Raw genomic sequence first — 18633 nt, forward strand, 5'->3', positions numbered from 1 at the left:
GGATGACCTGAAGTCAGTCACAGTAAACACATACAGAGCCAATTCGGTCAATCAGGTCTATCATGTACAGGACAACTGTCACTCAATCAACGCTGCTGATAAGGAGTCGCTCCGTGGCCGGAGGCTTCGTCGTCGTATCCAAGGGTGGATTGATACATCAGCGCTTCCTGGGGCCAGTCCCCAGAGCTGCGATCTAGCGTGTCGGAGACGGGTCGCTGGTTGTATGAGTCGGACCGCGCGGGGAAGTTCCCACCCGCTTGCTGTGGCGGTTGTCCAGGGCCACCTCGGTATGGTAAGGTCTCGGGTACAGGACCCCCCGGTCCTGCCTGGGAAGCGGAGCCGGCACCTGTCGTATGCGCGAAGTCCCCAAAGTCGAAGCCGAACTCAGGGTGGCCAATGGTTGAGGGAAGCTCAGCCCCTGTTACAGCGCTAGCTCCATTGGTCGAGGCGGTCGTCGGCCGCGGCGGTTCAGAAATCTGCGGAACAGCGGGCACGCCCTCAGGACCAGTGCTCGTAGGGCTACCAATGCCAGGCTCCTGCATCCCAGAAAACGAGTGTATCGATGCCTCAGAATGCTCGAGGAGGACCGGGGCTGGATCCGGTACAACGGTAGACCGGCGAGCGCTGTTGCCCATAGTGCTTCCAGGCTTCGAGCTTCGGCTCATCCGGTGCTGAGGTGCCGCGAAGGGGTTCTCGGAACCTTCCATATCACGAATGCTGAATTGCGCGATGGTTCGCAGTTTTCGAGTGACCCACGAAGCCAGCACCTTGCCGCGTTGCTTCTCTCCGAGACGTGATCTGGGGAAGTCTCCGTGGGAAACAAAAGCCACAATATCGGCAACGACTTGGTGCTCATTGAGAATGGCATCGACAATGACAGGAACGAGTGATGCCAGGTAGGCCTTCCTTGTGACCTCGACAACCACCACAATGAGACCACCCGCTTGGAACACAGCACTAATAGCTTTGGTTAGCAAGGACACGCAGAAGAGTGGGGTTCTAAGCCACTTACCATCCTCCAGTCACAATATTGCGGTGACACCTCTCAACAGAAGACTCAATATCCATTGGGAAATGGTTCAATCCGTTAACCTCAAATGTTTCACCAATACCGCCAAGGACGAAAAGAACCTGCATTTCCACAGGTTGACCGTTAGGGCCGATCGGCCTGGTAACCGTATGAAGGAAGCCCAAATCACCGGTCCGCACGTAGGCCACGTTCGGGTCGCCATCCACCACCCGACCATTAAAGCGTTCCATGTCAAAATCCTGCCTGGAACCATAGAATGCCTTGGCACATGCGTCAGATTGGACCCAGATCTCACCATATTCTCCCACATGAGACAAGGTACATGTCTCTGGGTTAACAATCGCGATTTGTGTGTTGACTGGCACCATCCCTGAGTCTTGAAGGACAAGAGCAGTAGGATCAGTATCCGGGTCTACTGGACAGACAAGTCCCCGACGTAAGGAGCGCAGATCGAGCCATAATTCCACAGGCTCGATGCACATATAAGATCTGGTGACAACCATAGGATTCAAAACATGGGAGTAGACGATGTTGATAGCGGTGCGGTCCAGACTGGTAGAAGCGAAGTGAAGACGCACTTTTTGGTCTGTAGAACTATTAGCAGGTACCCTCGCAATTGGCACTGTGGAACGTACATATATCGACGCGCGGCCGACCTTCCGCAGAAATCATCAGGTTCTTCAGCTCTTGCAGCTGGAAACCCTTACCAGCCATGGCGCTCATTGCATAATCCAACATCTGGGCTGTAGCGTATGTATCCTTGACCTTGTACCGAGAGAGCGTGACGAAAAGAGTCATGGGGTTTTGCGCGAAGTCGACGGGGGATACTAGATAAGTTGGGGCACCTGGAAAAGCTGATCAATACACAGACTCTTTGTTAGGGGTTTGAGCCACGACCTACCAACATAGATACCCATAAGACAGGTATGAAGGAAGCCAAGCCCGAGCGTACTCCGCACACTACCCAGAACCGGCCTCATACTAGTCATCTGACATGTCTCTTTCTGAACCTTACACATGCCCATAATGGTATCATGGCCAATCTGGACCGAGATTCTCCTCTGGTCGGGTGTCCAATAAGTCCAAACCATGGCCGCCTGACTACTTTGTATCCAAGTCTCTTTGGCGGTAAAGCCAAGGTCCCTACAGCCGTGAGACTGCTTGGGAGGCTTCGTAGTGTTGTAGATGGCCGGGACCCCGATTCGTAGGACTTGCGCAGATTGCTTGATGTGCTGGGAAACCAGCTTCTGCCTCAGGACATGATCGACATCACTGTTAACAATAATCGCCTTGACATGGAAGTCGTTGATGACGTGAAGGAATGCAGGAGCATCTTCGGAAAGGCGGTTCTGATCAATGGGGGCAAGAGGAACTGCAACCGCGCCCAAACATAAGCAGGCATGGACTGCATAGACATACTCTTCTGAATGGGTGTACATCAGGATCACGTGGTCACCAGGTCGAACCTTAACCTTGTTTTTCAGATACATGGCCACGGCAGAAACCTTGAGATCGAACTTCTTCCAGGTGATGCCTTTGCCTTCCTTCCCACGACCATCAATGGAACAATAAGCAAGCTCCTCGGCTTGCCGAGAAACACGCCATTGAAGAAGGTCCACGATGCTGTTAAAATTGTTGAGTGGTGTAGACGTACGATCGTCCATGACGACATCACGATAATCCACGCCTGAGTATTGCTTCTCTTGCATGGCAAGCATCTCCTGCCTTGACATCAGGGCAAGTGGCGACCAAATACCGCCGACGGGGTCGACTCCGACCGGCAGGTTCAGGACTGACCGCTCAACACCAAACTTGACATGCACACAGGGTAACGACCCGTTATCGAATTCTTTGCGGCAGAGCATATTCCCGATCTCGCGTCTCCCATTCTTGGTTACCCGAGGGAGGGTATTGGGGGCTGTCAGCAGTACACAGTATACTCGCAAGTGATGCTCCTGATAGAGAACTTCCATACATCTCTCAGCCAGAGACTCTAGCAGGACGGAATCTAGCTGCCGTGGAGGGCCACCTGAGGTGGTTGGAGCTGTCGAGGCTGCGTATGATTCTAAGACGACTATCGGAAGATGTTCCTCGTTGACGAAAACATCGAAAGCCGTGCAATCATGAATCTTAGGGATGTTCTTCAAGATGCTGACAATCAAGTGTTGGACGAAGAAGTACCGGTGTTCAACGATCTCCTGCCCATGTTCCACCCATTCCACCTTCTGGCGGAGTCGGTCTTCGTAGAGACCGAGAACGAAGATCTTGCCCTCGATCACACAGCCTAGGAGACCCGTGCGGAGAAACTCTGGCTCAACCAAGACAGGCGTGGGGTTTCCTTCTTCAAACTTGTACGGTCGTGCGTGGAAGATAGCTTCCGTATGTTTTGGCAAGGCCCAGAAGCCTCCTGAGAGAGAAGGCGAGTCTACCCAGATCTCGCCAACTACATTGGGCGTGCAGAGCAGATTACTCTCGGGGTCAACAACCGCCACTGTTGCATCGGGGATAGGATAGCCGAACGAGCCAACTCGTACAGCATGAGGCATGGTGGGGGCGAATTTCTTCGCTTCCTCGCCCATAGCTAGAACCACAATCTCGTTGCTCTTGAGAGCCTCCTTATCCAGAAGGACTTCTCCCATTTCAGTCTTTCCTTGTTCTTGCGAAGAGGGAGCGGGAGCGGAAGAGCCGCCACCCAGAAGACTGCTGCCAAACCCGCTGCTGTGAGTCTCAGCCTTTTCGGATTTCTTCTCTTCCTTCCTGAGACCCTCTCGCTGGTTGGGATCCATCTCATGCGTCAAAGGACAGCCCATGCGTTCTTCACCACCCAGCCAATCCCGCACACTGATGACCATACCCCCATGCTCAGGAAGACAAAGCATTGGCGCGACGATTTCTCGGGCCCTGGGGTTCCTCATGGGCCTGAGCCATCGGTCTGCCAAAATCTCATGAAATTCAGGATCCACCGTGAGCGAATCAATCAAACAGAGCTTCACAGATCCAAAGTTGGGCTCGGAATTCTTCTTGTAATGGCGTGTCGCCATCGGATCCTGCTGGTAGTTGTAAGCCGCGATCTTCAGCCCGGGATAGTCGGCAGCCATTAGAGTTGCCCTGTACTTTGTGATCAAATGAGCGTAAAGGCCAGGCATCTCTACGGCGCGATCTTCAAGCCAGACCGTTGTGTGGCCACCATAGACAGTAAGAAGAACGCCCAGAATCATACCAATACCTTGTCTAGGATCTAAGTAGCTGATGAGAGTCTCTCCGCGTTGCTTGGCCGCGCTAGAAGAGGCGGGTACCGTCGAGACAATTGCACCGAGGCAAGCCATCTGATGCATGATCGTTCGATGGCTCATGACGACACCACGCAGATCACCGGTAGGGGCTCTTGAGAATTCAATATAAGCCAGATCGGGCACCACGAGGGGTGGGGTATCGTCTTTCTTCTTGGGATGGAAGCTGCCAAACTCGTTCGTCTTCCACCATTCAACCCCTCTGGGCCAGTTCAACTTCTGCGTTGTAATGTCTCTCTGGAAGCTCTTGAGGTTGTTCTCCGTGGTCAGAGCGAGGTGCGCCTGTGTCGAAGTCAGGATCAGGTTGAGGCTCTGATAGTCCTCGAGGCTGTTGATTGGAACAGCTACGACACCGGCGATGAAACACCCCATCAGGGCCACGGCGAACTCGATAATCTCAGAATCACGGTAGATCAAAGCCACCCGATCCCCGCGATAGAGATTGCTCTTATCGCGAATTACCTGCGCTACCTTCTCCGCACGGCTGGCAAGTTTGTCCCAGGTGATCGACGCAATCTCCTTTCCCTTCTGATCCAAAACCCAATAAGCAGGCTGTTTCGCATGCACCCGAGCACGATGCCGCAGAACAGCCGGAATATTTTCAAAATTAGACATGGGGGTGTTTTTGTCGTGGGGGTCATGAACGGCAAATGGGATGTCCCGAGGCTCCAGGGGCAGTAAGTGGTCGAGTGCCGGTCCGTGTGGAAGCTCAGAGGCGGGAATCAGCGGGGGCGCCATGTTCGCCGTCGGTGAGAATGTATCAGATTGGGAGTAACGGTGGAAACCACCACCGTAGCTATCGCGATAATCATCTTGCTGCTGTCCAGCAAAGTCGGAAAAATATCCTTGCTGCGAGTCCAGCATGGTTGACTGTCGCGTGCCCGCGCCCGACGGCATATCATAAGCTCCGACGGGCTCATCGTATTGATCGAGAGGCGGACCGGGGTTGAAGGCGTAGTTCTGGCTTAGCAGGGTTGCCGTCCTTGAGTTCTCCTGCAGCGGCGGTGGAGGCTGAGGTTTGGGAAGAAAAAGAGAATCGTAGGAGGCGGCTGATGGGGCTCTGTCGCCCGGCAAGAGCATGCTGTCTCTTTCGTAGGAACCCTGCGTCTCGCCACTTATCCTGCGATCAAATCCGAAGCCTCCATTCTGGAAACTATCACGCCCATTTGAGAACGAGTGCGCCGGGCCACCATGGCTCGTGGAATCGGCGGTAGGGGGTCGAACGTTAAGGATTGCCGCAGGCGGATGGGTCGAACTGGTGATTGATGATGGAGCATTGCCGGAGGTAGGTGTACTGAGGTCTAGTGCCATATTCGGTCCAAAGTACTGCGAAAGGAGGAGGGTGCGCCGTTTCTGATATCTGGGGCAAGATTAGTCAAGGCATAGCATAGCGGTGATGGTGAGCCAAAGAAACATGATCCCTAAGACAGTGGACGAATGCTTGTGGACGTCGTGCTGAAGGACGCTCTTGCCGCGCTCACTGCCCCCGAATCGGCACCGAACAGGATGCTTACCCTTTTTCGGTGATATCACCCTCCTAGTCGGAACAACGCAACAACAGGTCAGCGAAAGAGTTTCCAACATGATACAAAGGCCCTCAGAAGGCGAAGAACATTCTTGACCCGCTCATACCTCCAATTCCTTGTCAAGGTCGCGCAGAGCGGACTGCAGCTCGGGGTTGTCGTCCGCCATGATTACAGAAGCGCCAAAGGGAGACAAATCGAGGGGCTGTCATTCGAGGGCGCGCACGACTGGGCGTGAAGGGATGACACTTCCACCCTCATCGCAGGGTTTCTGAATTGATAGTAGAAAGGCACCGGGGGAGGGGAGAGTGAGAAAATTCCCCGGGATATGCGGCCTCTTGCGATGGGAGTGGTAGAAGTATGGGGGGTGGAAAGTAGAGGAGGAGGAAGAGGGGGTGGATATTCTCTCACGTTCCTCGGAGTGTCTTTCGCTTTCTCCGCGCCCGAAAGAGCCACAAAGAGCCACAACGTCACCTGCGGCGGGTGGACTATAATTAACTAGGGCCTGGGAGGCGGGCCTGCCACGCACAATTGACAATTGGCGGCAATTAGATTAAGTTAGGATGGTTAACTACCTTCCATCATAATATCAGGGGATGCTCTTGGCTCCCCACCTTCATTCACCCACAGAACAACCTGACTTGTCATTCTGGAAGAACAAATTATTCTGTGTTTCCATGACAGGTACGCACTCTTCCAACGAACCAATCCTCACCTTCCCCAACGTAGTGCGGGAGGGATAAGTTCTGCATGACTGTGACCGGCTTATCCGCTATCCAGCCCGTGCGGGATGGGATGCCCCTTTTTGCTGCCATCCACTGAATCAGTCCTGAGAATTGGTCTCACTGGCAAAGGCCGGGTTGATAGCAATCAATTACCGTGGGCTTTTCACATTGACAACCATAATTGCTGGTGTAATACTACGCTAGCCACGGATGGCCATTTGGCAAGTGTGGAAAGTGAAACCATACAATGTAGCGCGCCTCCGATAACGACTCCGAACATAGTTCAAGATCGTGTCGTGCTGCTGGACTGGGTTCTCGTACAGTACATGTTCATTTGAGCTGTTCTCCTCGTCAGGAACGAAATCTATACCTGAGTCTTCAGTTTCTTCGTCATTTGCAAGACGCCAGTTCCAAGAATGATCGGTCAAGTAGTGGCTGCCGCAACATGCATGCTGCTCGACCTGAGGTTATGTGCCGCAACTGCGTAACTCCAAAAGGCTTCCAAGGGTAGATAGGCATCCTAGCAAATCCATCGCAACCTGTAATGAAGAGCAGGTGACCCTCATCTTCGCGACGTACTGTTATTCCGTCACTAAGCCCTGGCTTCAATGTTACAAAAGACTGATTCGTCCCGGTCCAAGCAGCTGCAATCAGATATAGCGCTATGAGCCCAAACCGAAAATTCCGCAATGTGGACTTGGCAACGTCCATGATCATCGCACCGAGCCATAAGCTGTTAAATTTAGGTTCTCGATTTGCTAAAACCTTCGCGAGCATAGGCATATCATTTGCTTGGACGAGCGGATCTAGTACTGCGAATGCAGGGTTTAGCCATGCGCTGACCAAGTTACATCGGTCTTCCATTAAGGAAAGGAACATAAAGTACCGCAGCCAGAGCAGCAGAACATTGACCGTCAAGGCGATGGTGGGAAAAAAATCGAGCTAGCCATTCAAGGGCAGTGTTGGATGACGGCAGCTCAATACCAGCTGGAGCAATTCAAGGATATCCCATAACAGCAATGCGCGATGTGTCCGAGATCGAAGCAGACCACGGAGACGAATATGTTTTTGGTTGTATTATGCTGTTATGTGCCGGCAGCCCCTGGAAGATGAATTGATCGTCCACCAACCAGCTTCAATTTCACCGGCATGATATCCTAAGTCGACCTGAGCCGCACAGTGATGGTTGGGCAGCCTCGAAGATGTGACATTTTCAGTCGCGAATTTGGCTTTGCAAAATCCGATGCACCCTCTAATAGTTCTGCCCATCGTGCGGAAAGAATATAGGTTCAGGCAAGGAACAAGATTGCAAGATAGTTGCCTGCGTCATGGCCCGATATTCCCTGGATACCCGGCCACTCCGTCAGAGGAGCAGAGTCGGAAATGTGCACGGTGAGGGAACTCTGAACTCCCAGTGTGAGATGGCTAGGCATAGCTGTAGGCTCAAAGGGGGCATTTGCTACAGAAGGTCCCCCAACCTGAGCGGCCGCTGGAGGTAGAGCCATACTGGCCATCTCTGGATCCTTTTTCCACCAGTTTCAAGAGGGTAAGAGCATCTTTGGAGAGCAAGCCGTATCCAGGTAGAGAAGGGGTTCGCCTGAAAGGCCTCTTTAAGTCATTACAAGCATACGGGAGTAGAGATGTAGTATGGGATATGTTGAGGTAGGAGGACCATAACTTAGAACTTTCCAAGAGAACCTGGTCAAGTGTTGACCTATTCGGACCAATGGCATCTTCCATGGTGGACGACACGCTTACATGAGGATTGCGAGGAGCCCAGCCATTCATATAATGAAGGTAAGGTTCCGATTCTGAGGTTTCATCTAGCCATAGGCCGCACACCTGCCAGAGGAGGCGGAACAACCTGCCCCATAAATAAGAGAACCGGTATATGATACCATGTACAGGGATGGAAAGGTAGTACAGTGACGAGAGAACTGAGGAACGGATCAAGTGGGCCAGAATACCTTGACCGATGAATGAGCAACTATAAGTTGGATAAACTATATTGAGGAGTGGATGAAAGGAGCTTGGAGATGCGACCACTCTCTCCAGAGAGTACTCCGTACAGTCTAGATCATCGACGATTGAAAGCGGAGTCGCCAGTGGTTTATTTACCGGGCCATCATGGGCTAGGCCGGATCAAGGTTAGTACGTCGGAGCTGGTCCGTTAGTGTCGTGTCACATGACACTGTCCGCACCATTGGTGGTCGGCCCTGCCCTAAGCCCACCCACCGCTAAGCGAGTCGCACCTCGAATTTCCGTGGGCTCAGCGACACATTTCAGTCGACCGACTGTATTCGTCGACGTTGCAGGATCACCCAACGACACCGTCCGCCACCCTTCACGTATCCCTCCCTCGACAACAGGTGCATACGTCGTCCAACATGTCTGAACACGGCGAAGTCGAGGTCGAAAACCCTGCTGCGGCCTTCCAGGTCCTGCCCAAGGATGCTCTCGCCGAGCAGGGCAGCGTGAAGCTGTTCAACAAGTGGAGCTACGAGGATGTTGAGATCCGGGACATCTCCTTGACGTAGGTGCTTCCCAATTCATCGCGATTGATATTACCACGAGGCGGAATGGATTTGGTCGATGGGGAAAAAAAGGAACCAGCCCTATTTGTTAGGCTTGGTGGAATGGTCGATGCGAAACAATGGAAAAACACACCGGGAGGACTTGCGCAAATTGAAAAGAAAAAAATCTTGAATCGGGATGGAACGAACAAGGACACACAGCGAAGACTCAGAATGAGATGTGCTGACTTCGGGTTTCACGCAACCAGCGACTACATCCAGATCCGCTCCCCTGTCTACCTTCCTCACTCCGCTGGTCGCTATGCCGCCAAGCGTTTCCGCAAGGCTCAGTGCCCCATCATCGAGCGCCTGACCAACTCCCTCATGATGAATGGCCGCAACAACGGAAAGAAGCTCATGGCTGTCCGCATTGTTGCCCACGCTTTCGAGATCGTATGTCACACCAAGCCCGTCCCACCGACAGGAAAAACGCAAATCTCGAAAGGGGTCCTTGATAGATTAGGCGCTAACCATTTGGCATCTAGATCCACATCATGACCGACCAGAACCCTCTCCAGGTTGCCGTCGATGCCATCGTCAACTGCGGTCCCCGCGAAGACAGCACCCGTATCGGTTCCGCCGGTACCGTCCGTCGCCAGGCCGTCGATGTTTCTCCCCTCCGCCGTGTCAACCAGTCCATCGCTCTCCTGACCATCGGTGCTCGTGAGGCCTCTTTCCGCAACATCAAGAGCATTGCCGAGTGCTTGGCTGAGGAGCTCATCAACGCCGCCAAGGGCAGCTCCAACTCCTACGCCATCAAGAAGAAGGACGAGCTCGAGCGTGTTGCCAAGAGCAACCGGTAAAGTGGGAACTTTGGGCGTATTCTCCGTTTGGTTCTGGTTTTGCGTGTACTGGAGTGGACGGGGGGTTCATTAGGATTCAGTCGATTTGCATGCATCTGCGCGACTGTACATACCTGAAAACAGTCACGGGAGGGAGCGAGATCCTCAACAAAATGAGAGAATTGGACGGCTTTCCTTCCATAGTAGTTGAGATGCGATCATGAAGACCTCTGGCTTTGTTCGGAGTCAGAACCTACCATTTTTTACTCTAAACGAAAAGATTTTTTTTACCTGTTTTCACCAGCCTCGTTTATCTGTAGTATGTACGTACATGTATAATTAGCGGTCTTAAAAAAAAATGAGATCTGGATCGTTTGTCTATCTATCGTCTATCTCATATCATCAGCATCACGGAATTCCACTAATAATCGTGGGGCAGCGCAACAATGCCTGCTTAATAGACAAAATCTGATGCAGCAGTGGTCGCAGGGACCTTCTGTTGTTCCCGCCGCCGCCTTTGGGCTGATCGCTTATCGATAGGCCAGCCCCGTAGCAGGGGAAGGAAAAAAAATGTTCTGGGTCTGTTATCAGCCAGAGCCAACCACCATCCACCTTCTTTCTTCCCCCCCATCACCCCATCCCTACTCCTCTCTTTCTCACCACAATCACTCGCAAACATGGTGAAGAGGAAGTTGGGGGCCTTGGAAAAGGTCGAAGCTGACCTGTAAGTGCTGCCTGCTCACTCACTGTCTGGAAGCGAGTAGCAGTCCCCGACTCGGGCAAGAATTTCCACCCCCCAATTTCTCTGACACGTTTTGATCTTTAGGCCGAATCTTCAGCACAAGATTAGACGAGACCCGAAGTAAGTGACTCCAGTTCTGAATGAAGCAGTGCTTTGTGCCATTGAGAGCGTGGGGCTGACTACGGTGCCCTCCGTCAGGTCCTACATCGAGGATTTCCGCGCTCAGCACTACCAATATGAGAGTCACCGCGAGATCTTCATGGCGGCGCCTTCGTCGGCCACCGATACGGGTATCATCTCGCTTCGTGAATTGATCGATTTCATTGCCCACGTGGCCGACTGCTACCCGGAGATCACCAAGGACTTTCCTCAGCAATTGATGGATATCCTCACCCAGCATCACCTGATTTTGCAGCCGGAGTTGCGCGAGAAGATCGTCGGAAGTTTGGTACTTCTGAGAAAGAAGGAGCTTCTGGACTCCGCGACGTAAGTTTGTTTCAAAGGCTAGCCGATAAAGCTGTCGCTAACCGTCACGAACCGCTAGTCTGCTTCAGACGCTGTTCCCTATCCTCATTTCTACGCCTAGCAAGACACTGCGCGCATTACTGTTCCAGAAGATCCTGATGGACCTGCGTTCGTCCAACGCGAAGTCTACTAATCACAAACTCAACCGTACCATGCAGACCGTCTTATACAACCTGGTCACCTCCGACCGCACCTCCTCCAAAGGCCTGTGGGCTATCAAGCTTACGCGTGAACTGTGGAAGCGCCAGATCTGGACCGATGCTAAGGCGGTTGAAGTCATGAAGGAGGCCAGTTTGGCCACCAACGACAAGGTCATTGTTGGTGGAGTCCGCTTCTTCCTTGGTGGAGACAAGGAGCGTGAGGAGATGGAGGATGAGAGCAGCGACGAAGAGGCCATCGATATGGGACGAGTCAAGCACGTTGTCGGTATTAACAAGAAAACCAAGAAGAAGGCTCGCGCGGTCGAGAAGGCCAGAGCCACCGTCAAGCGCCGTGAGCGCAAGAAGAGCCAACCGCACCCCTTGAACTTCTCCGCGCTCCACCTGTTGCACGATCCCCAGGGATACGCGGAGAGCTTGTTCTCCAAGCACCTCCAGAACACCAAGTCGAAGCTGAACCTGGACCAAAAGCTGTTGGTTCTCCAGCTTGTGACCCGTCTCGTCGGTCTGCACAAGCTTCACATCATGCACCTGTACTCCTACTTCCAAAAATACCTTACGCCCCGCCAGCCCTCCGTCACCTCGTTCTTGGCTTCCCTTGCGCAGGCCTCCCATGACCTGGTCCCCCCGGATGACCTTGAGCCCTTGGTCCAGAAGATTGCCAATGAGTTCGTCTCCGAAGCTTCGGCGGCCGAGGTCGCATCGGCCGGTCTCAATGCTATCCGAGAGATTTGCGCGCGACAGCCTCTCGCGATGAACGAGACCCTTCTGCAGGATCTTGTCATGTACAGGAAGAGTAAGGACAAAGGTGTGGTGATGGCTGCTCGTGGTCTGCTCAGTCTGTTCCGTGAACTCAACCCTGAATGGCTCAAGAGACGGGATCGTGGAAAGGAAGCCTCTATGGGTCTGCGATCCGGAGAGAAGAAGGAGAAGCGCTTTGCGGAGCAAGCGGCTGGCGGTATCGAGGGTCTGGAGCTGCTCGAGCAATGGAAGGAAGAGGAGCGCCGCAAGCGGAGGGCTGAGAAGGGCTTGCCATCTGACGCGGAAGATGACGAGGAAGACGAAGACAACTGGGACGCCTGGAACGTCGAGTCGGACGAAGACAGCGATGACTCTGATGGCTGGATTCAGGTGCAGAGCGACGCTGAAATCGAACTGAGCGACTCCGATGACGACGAAGATAGCAAACGTCCGAAGAAGAAGGCCAAGTCGGATGAAGAGGCTGGTGCAGAGGCGACCACTGAGGCGACCGAGGAGACCAAGGAGGAGAAGCCCCTAGACCCGAAGCTCAGTCTGGCAGCTACTCGCATCCTTACGCCGGCCGATCTGGCCAAGCTGCAGGAGCTGCGCACGGAAGCGGCTGTCAACGCCCTTGCGGGTGTGAAGGGACGTCAATCCGCAGCTAACCGCCACCACGATGATCCACTGACGGCTGAGGAGATTGAGGGTCTGGCTGCTCTGTCTGCGGGCAAGGCCACGCGCGAGGAACGTATTGCCCATGCCAGGGAGGGCAAGACCGAACGGTCTGAGCACAAGAGTGTGACTGCTAAGCGCAAGGAGAAGAAGGATTCGCAGGGCAAGAGTACGACCAACAAGGAGAAGGCTCGCAAGAAGAACTTTTTGATGACTCTGGGCAAGGCGAAGACTAAGAACAAGCGGAGTTTGGTGCAGACGCGGGCGGTGCTGAAGGCGCACCAGGAGCGGGCGAAGCGTGGTGGTCGTCGGGGAAACACTGGTTCTTGAGGTATATGATACCCTAGTTGTTTTTATTGTAGAGTTAGTCTTGAAAAGCTTTTTGCAATTATATATCTGTCTGTGTCTGTTTTGTGTGTTTATGAATGAGTATAGTGTAGAGTTAGAGTGTACCTAGAGTATATCATGGATATCTAGGATATCTAGGGGACTAACCCAGAAAGGATAAATTAAACATCACTCAATGGTCGACACGTGCCAAAGTCCGGGCAGCGCGTCAGAAGCGCGTCGCGGGATGCGACCCAAAGAACCTTCCCCAGCCTCAATGATTCCTTCTTCTTCTTCTTCTTCTCCCCGCCTTCTACTTTCTTCGTCTTCCTCATTCTCCTTCTTCAATCTCGCACTCTCCTCTCCTCTCCTCTCCTCACACTCTGGCCAACCAACCAAATAACTAATCTCACATTCTTTACACCATACACTCCATTCAAACCAATCATCAAACCAACGAATCAAAACATCTCAGTCCCACCTACAAGAGCCTCCACCACCACCACCACATTGAACAACAAACCACCCCACCACCTAAAACACAATAACCAACACCAACTTCAAACACCCAACTCGCAACCCACAACTCAATCCCCAAAAAGAAAATGGCCCCAACGGACCCAACAACCAAACGCCGCCGCTTCCAACCCCCAATCACAACCTTCTTCACCACCGCCACCACCACCACCACAACAACAACAACCACCTCCGGAACAACCCCCCACCACACGCACAACCACTACTCAACCTCCACCAGCTCACCGACCCCGACCCTAGCCCCAAAAGTCCAAGCCTCGCTCCTCTCCGTCGGCATGCGCGTCCGCAAATCCATCGCAGAGGGATACAAAACCCAGGCGTCCTTCGAAAAATCCATCACGCCCACATACCAACAATCCATCCACTCAACCGCACAGAACCCGATGATGATGACAGTCACTACGGCCGCCGATGAAGAAGGCGATGCGTTCTCCCTCCCTGCTAGCTCGCAGGATTCTATGGATTCGTGCTCGATGTCTTCGGCTGAAGGTAGTAGGAAGCGGGGGTTCGATGATTTTGATTTTTATGGGTGTGGTTATGAGGGGGTTGATATCCATAGTGAGGGCTGGGGGTTGATCCCCGGTGCGAATATCGCTGGTGAGAGGACGATTCTCGAGGCTAAGGGGAGGAGTAGTGCCCTGCGGAGACGGTTTGCTTGCTCTGCTACTGGTGCTGCTCCTGGAGAGGGAGAGTTTGGGGCGGTGGACTTCGAGGAGCCGGCTTTCTTGCGGAGCCGCGAGGAGGTGGAGGGGTATGAGTATGAGTATGAATTTCTGGGTGGCCGGTGTAGAGAGGTGGAGATGGGGGGCGTTTGATCCCTTCTCTCTTTTCTTTCTGGGTGTGGGGTGACGTGACTGTGGGCACCGAAGAGGTGGTTCGGTTTGTTCTCTTGATGATATTGCTTTTTCAGCCAGCGTTGGATTGCTCTTAGCTGTACTGTACTCCGTACTGTACTTCTAGGTTTATTTTTATCTAGTCTTCATGTCCGGGTGTCACCGCTGGTCCGGTGGACTTTTGTTTGGGTTTTTGTTTGGAGCGTTACGGGTTTTATGTCTGGGTTTGGGTTCTTGTTAGTGTCGAATGAAAGGATGCGGGACTTGGCTTTTATGCTTCTTGCACATCTTTACTTTTACCTCTTGCTGGCGACAGCGTCTAGTGAGGAGCGTCTCGCATAATAGAATCTTGATGGTCCACGTTTACGCCTGTTCTTACGTCTGGATCTTATACAAGTCATAATCTACATCTTAGATGCCTGATAGACTCAGCGACCCCCTAGGGCCGCTTGAAAGTACAATACATAGTCACAAGATACACTCCCTAGTCCAGCATACCATGCATGATACAGAGGGAGACCCGGAAAGGGAAATATAAAAGACAACAGTGTGCAAAACGGTCAACGCTCAACCAACCTAAGAACTCCCTCCTTGATTTTCTTCACCTCCAAGTTATCTATCCTTCCGGTCCGATGCCTACAACTCGTCCTTGACGTTGCTCTTCTTGGCCTCGGCGGAAGTAGTCGTCGTGGACGACTGCTGCTGCTGCTGCTGCTCCTTCTTGGCGCTGCTGCTCTTATCCTTCTTGGCGCTGCTGCCCTTCTTGGCCTGCTCGGCCTTGCCGGACTTCGCTGCGGCGGCGCCCATCTTTTCGTAGATGCGGTTCATGACGCGCTCCAGTTCGCGGAGGCGGAAGTCGAGCTCGGCGACGGTGAAGGCCGGGTCGTCTGTGACGGCGAGCTTCTCCTGGATGGTGAGCTGGGTCTCAAACCAGGTGTTGGTGGATTCGTAGGTCTTCGACAGGCTGGTCAGGTCGTAGGGCTGGAAGATGGAATACTTGGGTCCGCTGGGCTTCGGGGTGGTGGTGGGGACGGACGAGGTCGTAGTGCTCGAGGTCGTGGCGTAGGGGTCCTCGTCGAGATCGACGGGCTCGGAGGGAGTCTCGCTCGCCGAGGTGGACGAGGTAGAGGTAGAGGCCGTGGATTCACTGGCAGCGAGGCTGGACGAGTATAGGTCATCGTCTTGCTGGATCTGCTTCTCCATGAGGTCCATCACGGTCTTGGCGTTCTTCAGGACATCTTGGAAGAGCTCGACCTTGGCCGGACGCTCGGCGCTCTCCTTCTTACGCTTGAGCGCAGGGTTGACGATCTCTTTCAGGGACTTGAGTCGCTCCCGGAATTCCGAGGTCTTGGCATCCGCGCCGTCGCCGTACAGCCAGTCGCTGGCGGCAGCCGCCTTCTCCTTCAGCGTCGCCAGCTGCTCAGGCGTCAACATCTTGACGAATTCCTCGTCCTCCACGAGATCACGGCTACGGTAGATGAACGACTCCAGCTCGTTGAGGGCTTCCTCGCGGAGGAAACGCTCGCGGTCCGAAGCGTCAAACGCGGCCAACCGGGCTTGGATACGAGCAAGCTCAGCTGTGGACGGGGCGGGAAGTCCCAGGGCGGTCGTGGTGAAACTGACAGGGATGGTCTCGAGCTTGGGCTGGAGGGAACTCTTCTTGGCTTCTTTGGCGGTGGTGGTGGAAGTGGCTTCATCCGTGGAAGAGGTAGTCGAAGCTTGTTCCTCTGGCTCCAGTGTGATGGATTCGCTGGGTTCACCCTCTTCGCCAAGAGGCGCCTGCTCATCCTTCTTGCCCAGGCCGAAGAAGCCCTTGACATCCTCCACGACACTTCCCTTCTTAGCGCCTTCAACTTCGCAGCTGACGGAACCGCCCACGACTTCGGGAAGTCCATCAACAGGGCTGAGGCGAATAGAGAACTTAGTGGTGATGTTGGCAGCCGAGCAGCCGAATTCTTCCTTAAGCTTGGCAACAGAAGCAGTGAGATTCTGGGTCTTGACGCCTAGAACAGGAGTCTCAGCAACGTTGTTGGCAAGGGGAACCTGCTGGTAGAAGCTGAACTCGAAATCATCCAGGTTCTTCACGGTCACCTGCTTCTCGGGTCCAACCTGGGAGGTGGGAGTGAAAAGCTTCTGCTGTCTCTCCTTAGACTCGGAAGCCCACTTCAACACAACACTGTAAGCGGACGCATCGTTGGCTCGGATATCCTTGACACGGAAGCTTGGGCTGAGGGCTGCACCCTTAAATGCAGCACCGAACACGGCGGCTTCATCAGCGTTGACGCTGGTGCGGATCTTGCTTTCCGATCCACAAGTGCTCTCCAGTTCCTTTTGCACGAATGGCGTGCGAATTGCACCACCGTGAAGGATAACGGAATCAATGTCGTTCATCTGCAGTCCGGCAAGCTCCAAAGCTTGCTGGACGGGCTTTCCAACGCGGGCAATGTGTTGCGCGGCAAGTTCCTCGAATCTAGACCGGGTAAGCCGGTACTTGAAGTTGATCTCTTCCTCGTGCAGGCCCTCAAATGAAGCTCCAGTCTCAGTGTTAGCGCTGAGAACCTGACGGATCTTCTCGGCATCCTTCCAAAGTCTGGCCATAGTCTTGCCGTGAGCCTTGATATCCGCCGCCGTGACACGGCCCTTCAGCTTCTTCTCTTCGGCCAGGTTGGCGATCATGTCATCGACGATCAAATCGTTGAGAGAGTCTCCACCAAGAGTCTTGTCCCAGCTGGTTCCGAGAACGTGAACTTCCTGGACAGTCTTGTTGAAGCGGCCGATGTCCTTGACCGCGCGGCTTTGGAAGCGAACAACACTGGCAGTGGTGGAGCCAGCACCCATGTCGTACACGATGTGGTATTCGGGCTTCTCTCCATTCGAAACACTCGGGAAAGTGCGGCTAGTCGCGTAGTTCAGAGCAACAGCCAGACCTTCGCTGATGAAAGCTTCAACATTCAAGCCCGCCAACTCTGCCGCCAAGCGGAGACTTCTCTTCTCCGCCGCGGTATAGAAGGAAGGGTAGGTGATCACCGCATCCTGAATGTTGGATCCTTTTCCGGCCAGAGTGTCGGCGTTGGCTTTGATCTGCTTCAACTGCATGGCCAGAATCTCCTCAACGAGGAAGGCGTCCTTCTTCTCTGCCTCGCCAAGTCGGTTGCTCCGGAGTCCAACAGTGTCGCGGTCGCCAGGGGCTTTCTCAAGTCGCAGCGCAGGATACCGGCTGTGATACGTCTTGATCGTCTCATCATCACTATCGAAGGGAAGTCCGAGCAAAGTCTTGAGGTTGGCGTATACGTCGTCGGGGTACCGGGCCGCTAGTGCCAGGGCATCGCCGCCGTAGAATCTCTCGGGGAACAGGGCATCACTTTCACGGGTAGGCTTGAACGCAACGGCAGCTGTCTCCTTGCGCTTTGAGTCCTTGGTGAGAACAATTTCCAGAGGAATACCTGGTTTGACCAGAGCGGCTTTCAAATATTCTGTGCCGACATCGATACCGATGACTGCGGATCCGGCTGCAGCTGCAGGGGCAGGGAAGCTCAAGAAAAGCAGTAGGAAGGGAACGATTAGGAAAGAGAGGACGGGAGAGGATGTGAGCGATTTTAGGGAGCCATATGTCCGTTGACGGCTATAGGAAGCCATGATCTATGTATGAGTCTATTATGGACAAAGCAAGTCAGCACCCATGTCACTCAGTCAACCTGCGCCTGGAAGTCGCATACCTGTGGATAGCGCTTTTATGCAACGCTGGGCATCTATCGAGCTCTATCTCAAATGCCCAAATATATTCTGATCGTAGTTGTCGTCGTAAGCGAGGGACGCTCTAATTATTGGGGTACATTAAGATGAAATTAGCAAGCTAGTGGTCGTGAACTATGACGGAAGTCGAGGTTAGCGAAAGACGATAGCGATCTCTGGGGTCAAGAAAGGGGGGCAAGGCACCAAAGTCTTTTTTTTTATCTCCGCAGAGCCATCTAGAAGACAACGAAGCTCTAGATTACTGGCCACCTGGCAGTAAGCATGGACAAGGACCGAAGTACAAGTAAAAGAAAGATGCAAGTCGAATGTTCGATGATTGGACTGGAGAGGCCACGTTTGGCCGACCGGAGGATGCAAACACTGCACACCGCCCGCCCGCGGTGTTTGCATCTTTATTCAGCTGCGGATCTCCAACCAAACAA

At 53.5% G+C, this 18633-nt stretch overlaps 5 protein-coding genes across 5 annotated transcripts; 3 read left to right on the plus strand and 2 right to left on the minus strand.

Moving 5' to 3' along the window:
* Window positions 1–86: 86 nt before the first annotated feature.
* On the minus strand, window positions 87–6012 carry BO97DRAFT_420096 (putative AMP binding domain protein; the record flags this gene model as incomplete). The annotated part of the gene is made up of 6 exons (XM_025696621.1): window positions 87–957; window positions 1013–1616; window positions 1666–1875; window positions 1932–5680; window positions 5835–5857; window positions 5953–6012. The coding sequence occupies 6 exons, from the start codon at window positions 6010–6012 to the stop codon at window positions 87–89; spliced, it is 5517 nt and encodes a 1838-aa protein (XP_025555855.1).
* A 2836-nt stretch (window positions 6013–8848) lies between these two features.
* Window positions 8849–10257, plus strand: BO97DRAFT_402356 (40S ribosomal protein uS7). The gene is made up of 3 exons (XM_025694481.1): window positions 8849–9101; window positions 9351–9534; window positions 9627–10257. The coding sequence occupies exons 1-3, from the start codon at window positions 8956–8958 to the stop codon at window positions 9942–9944; spliced, it is 648 nt and encodes a 215-aa protein (XP_025555856.1). The 5' UTR covers window positions 8849–8955; the 3' UTR covers window positions 9945–10257.
* A 267-nt stretch (window positions 10258–10524) lies between these two features.
* BO97DRAFT_360063 (SDA1 family protein) lies at window positions 10525–13085 on the plus strand (the record flags this gene model as incomplete). The annotated part of the gene is made up of 4 exons (XM_025692343.1): window positions 10525–10647; window positions 10750–10785; window positions 10864–11151; window positions 11210–13085. Coding segments are annotated over exons 1-4 (2247 nt in total), but the record flags the coding sequence as incomplete, so codon positions are not given.
* Window positions 13086–13407: 322 nt separating this feature from the next.
* Window positions 13408–14817, plus strand: BO97DRAFT_402358 (uncharacterized protein). The gene has a single exon (XM_025694482.1). The coding sequence runs from the start codon at window positions 13694–13696 to the stop codon at window positions 14438–14440; it is 747 nt and encodes a 248-aa protein (XP_025555858.1). The 5' UTR covers window positions 13408–13693; the 3' UTR covers window positions 14441–14817.
* Window positions 14818–14859: 42 nt separating this feature from the next.
* On the minus strand, window positions 14860–18505 carry BO97DRAFT_474742 (Hsp70 family protein). Its single transcript, XM_025700345.1, has 3 exons — window positions 18395–18505; window positions 18175–18325; window positions 14860–18109 (listed from the first exon to the last, which is right to left on the minus strand). Exon 3 carries the CDS (start codon window positions 18092–18094, stop codon window positions 15095–15097), a length of 3000 nt encoding a protein of 999 aa, XP_025555859.1. The 5' UTR covers window positions 18095–18109; window positions 18175–18325; window positions 18395–18505; the 3' UTR covers window positions 14860–15094.
* Window positions 18506–18633: the final 128 nt, after the last annotated feature.

Source organism: Aspergillus homomorphus, assembly GCF_003184865.1.
Source record: "Aspergillus homomorphus CBS 101889 unplaced genomic scaffold BO97scaffold_2, whole genome shotgun sequence".
Taxonomy (NCBI): domain Eukaryota; kingdom Fungi; phylum Ascomycota; class Eurotiomycetes; order Eurotiales; family Aspergillaceae; genus Aspergillus; species Aspergillus homomorphus.

What these genes read in the sequence shown, in the direction of transcription:
- BO97DRAFT_402356 (XM_025694481.1), top strand. Translation starts at nt 8,956, where the DNA reads ATGTCTGAACACGGCGAAGTCGAGGTCGAAAACCCTGCTGCGGCCTTC. An exon ending in ATCCGGGACATCTCCTTGAC is followed by an intron (nt 9,102 to 9,350) that starts GTAGGTGCTTCC and finishes TCACGCAACCAG; the next exon opens with CGACTACATCCAGATCCGCT. An exon ending in TTGCCCACGCTTTCGAGATC is followed by an intron (nt 9,535 to 9,626) that starts GTATGTCACACC and finishes TTTGGCATCTAG; the next exon opens with ATCCACATCATGACCGACCA.
- BO97DRAFT_402358 (XM_025694482.1), top strand. Translation starts at nt 13,694, where the DNA reads ATGGCCCCAACGGACCCAACAACCAAACGCCGCCGCTTCCAACCCCCA.
- BO97DRAFT_474742 (XM_025700345.1), bottom strand. Translation starts at nt 18,094, where the DNA reads ATGGCTTCCTATAGCCGTCAACGGACATATGGCTCCCTAAAATCGCTC.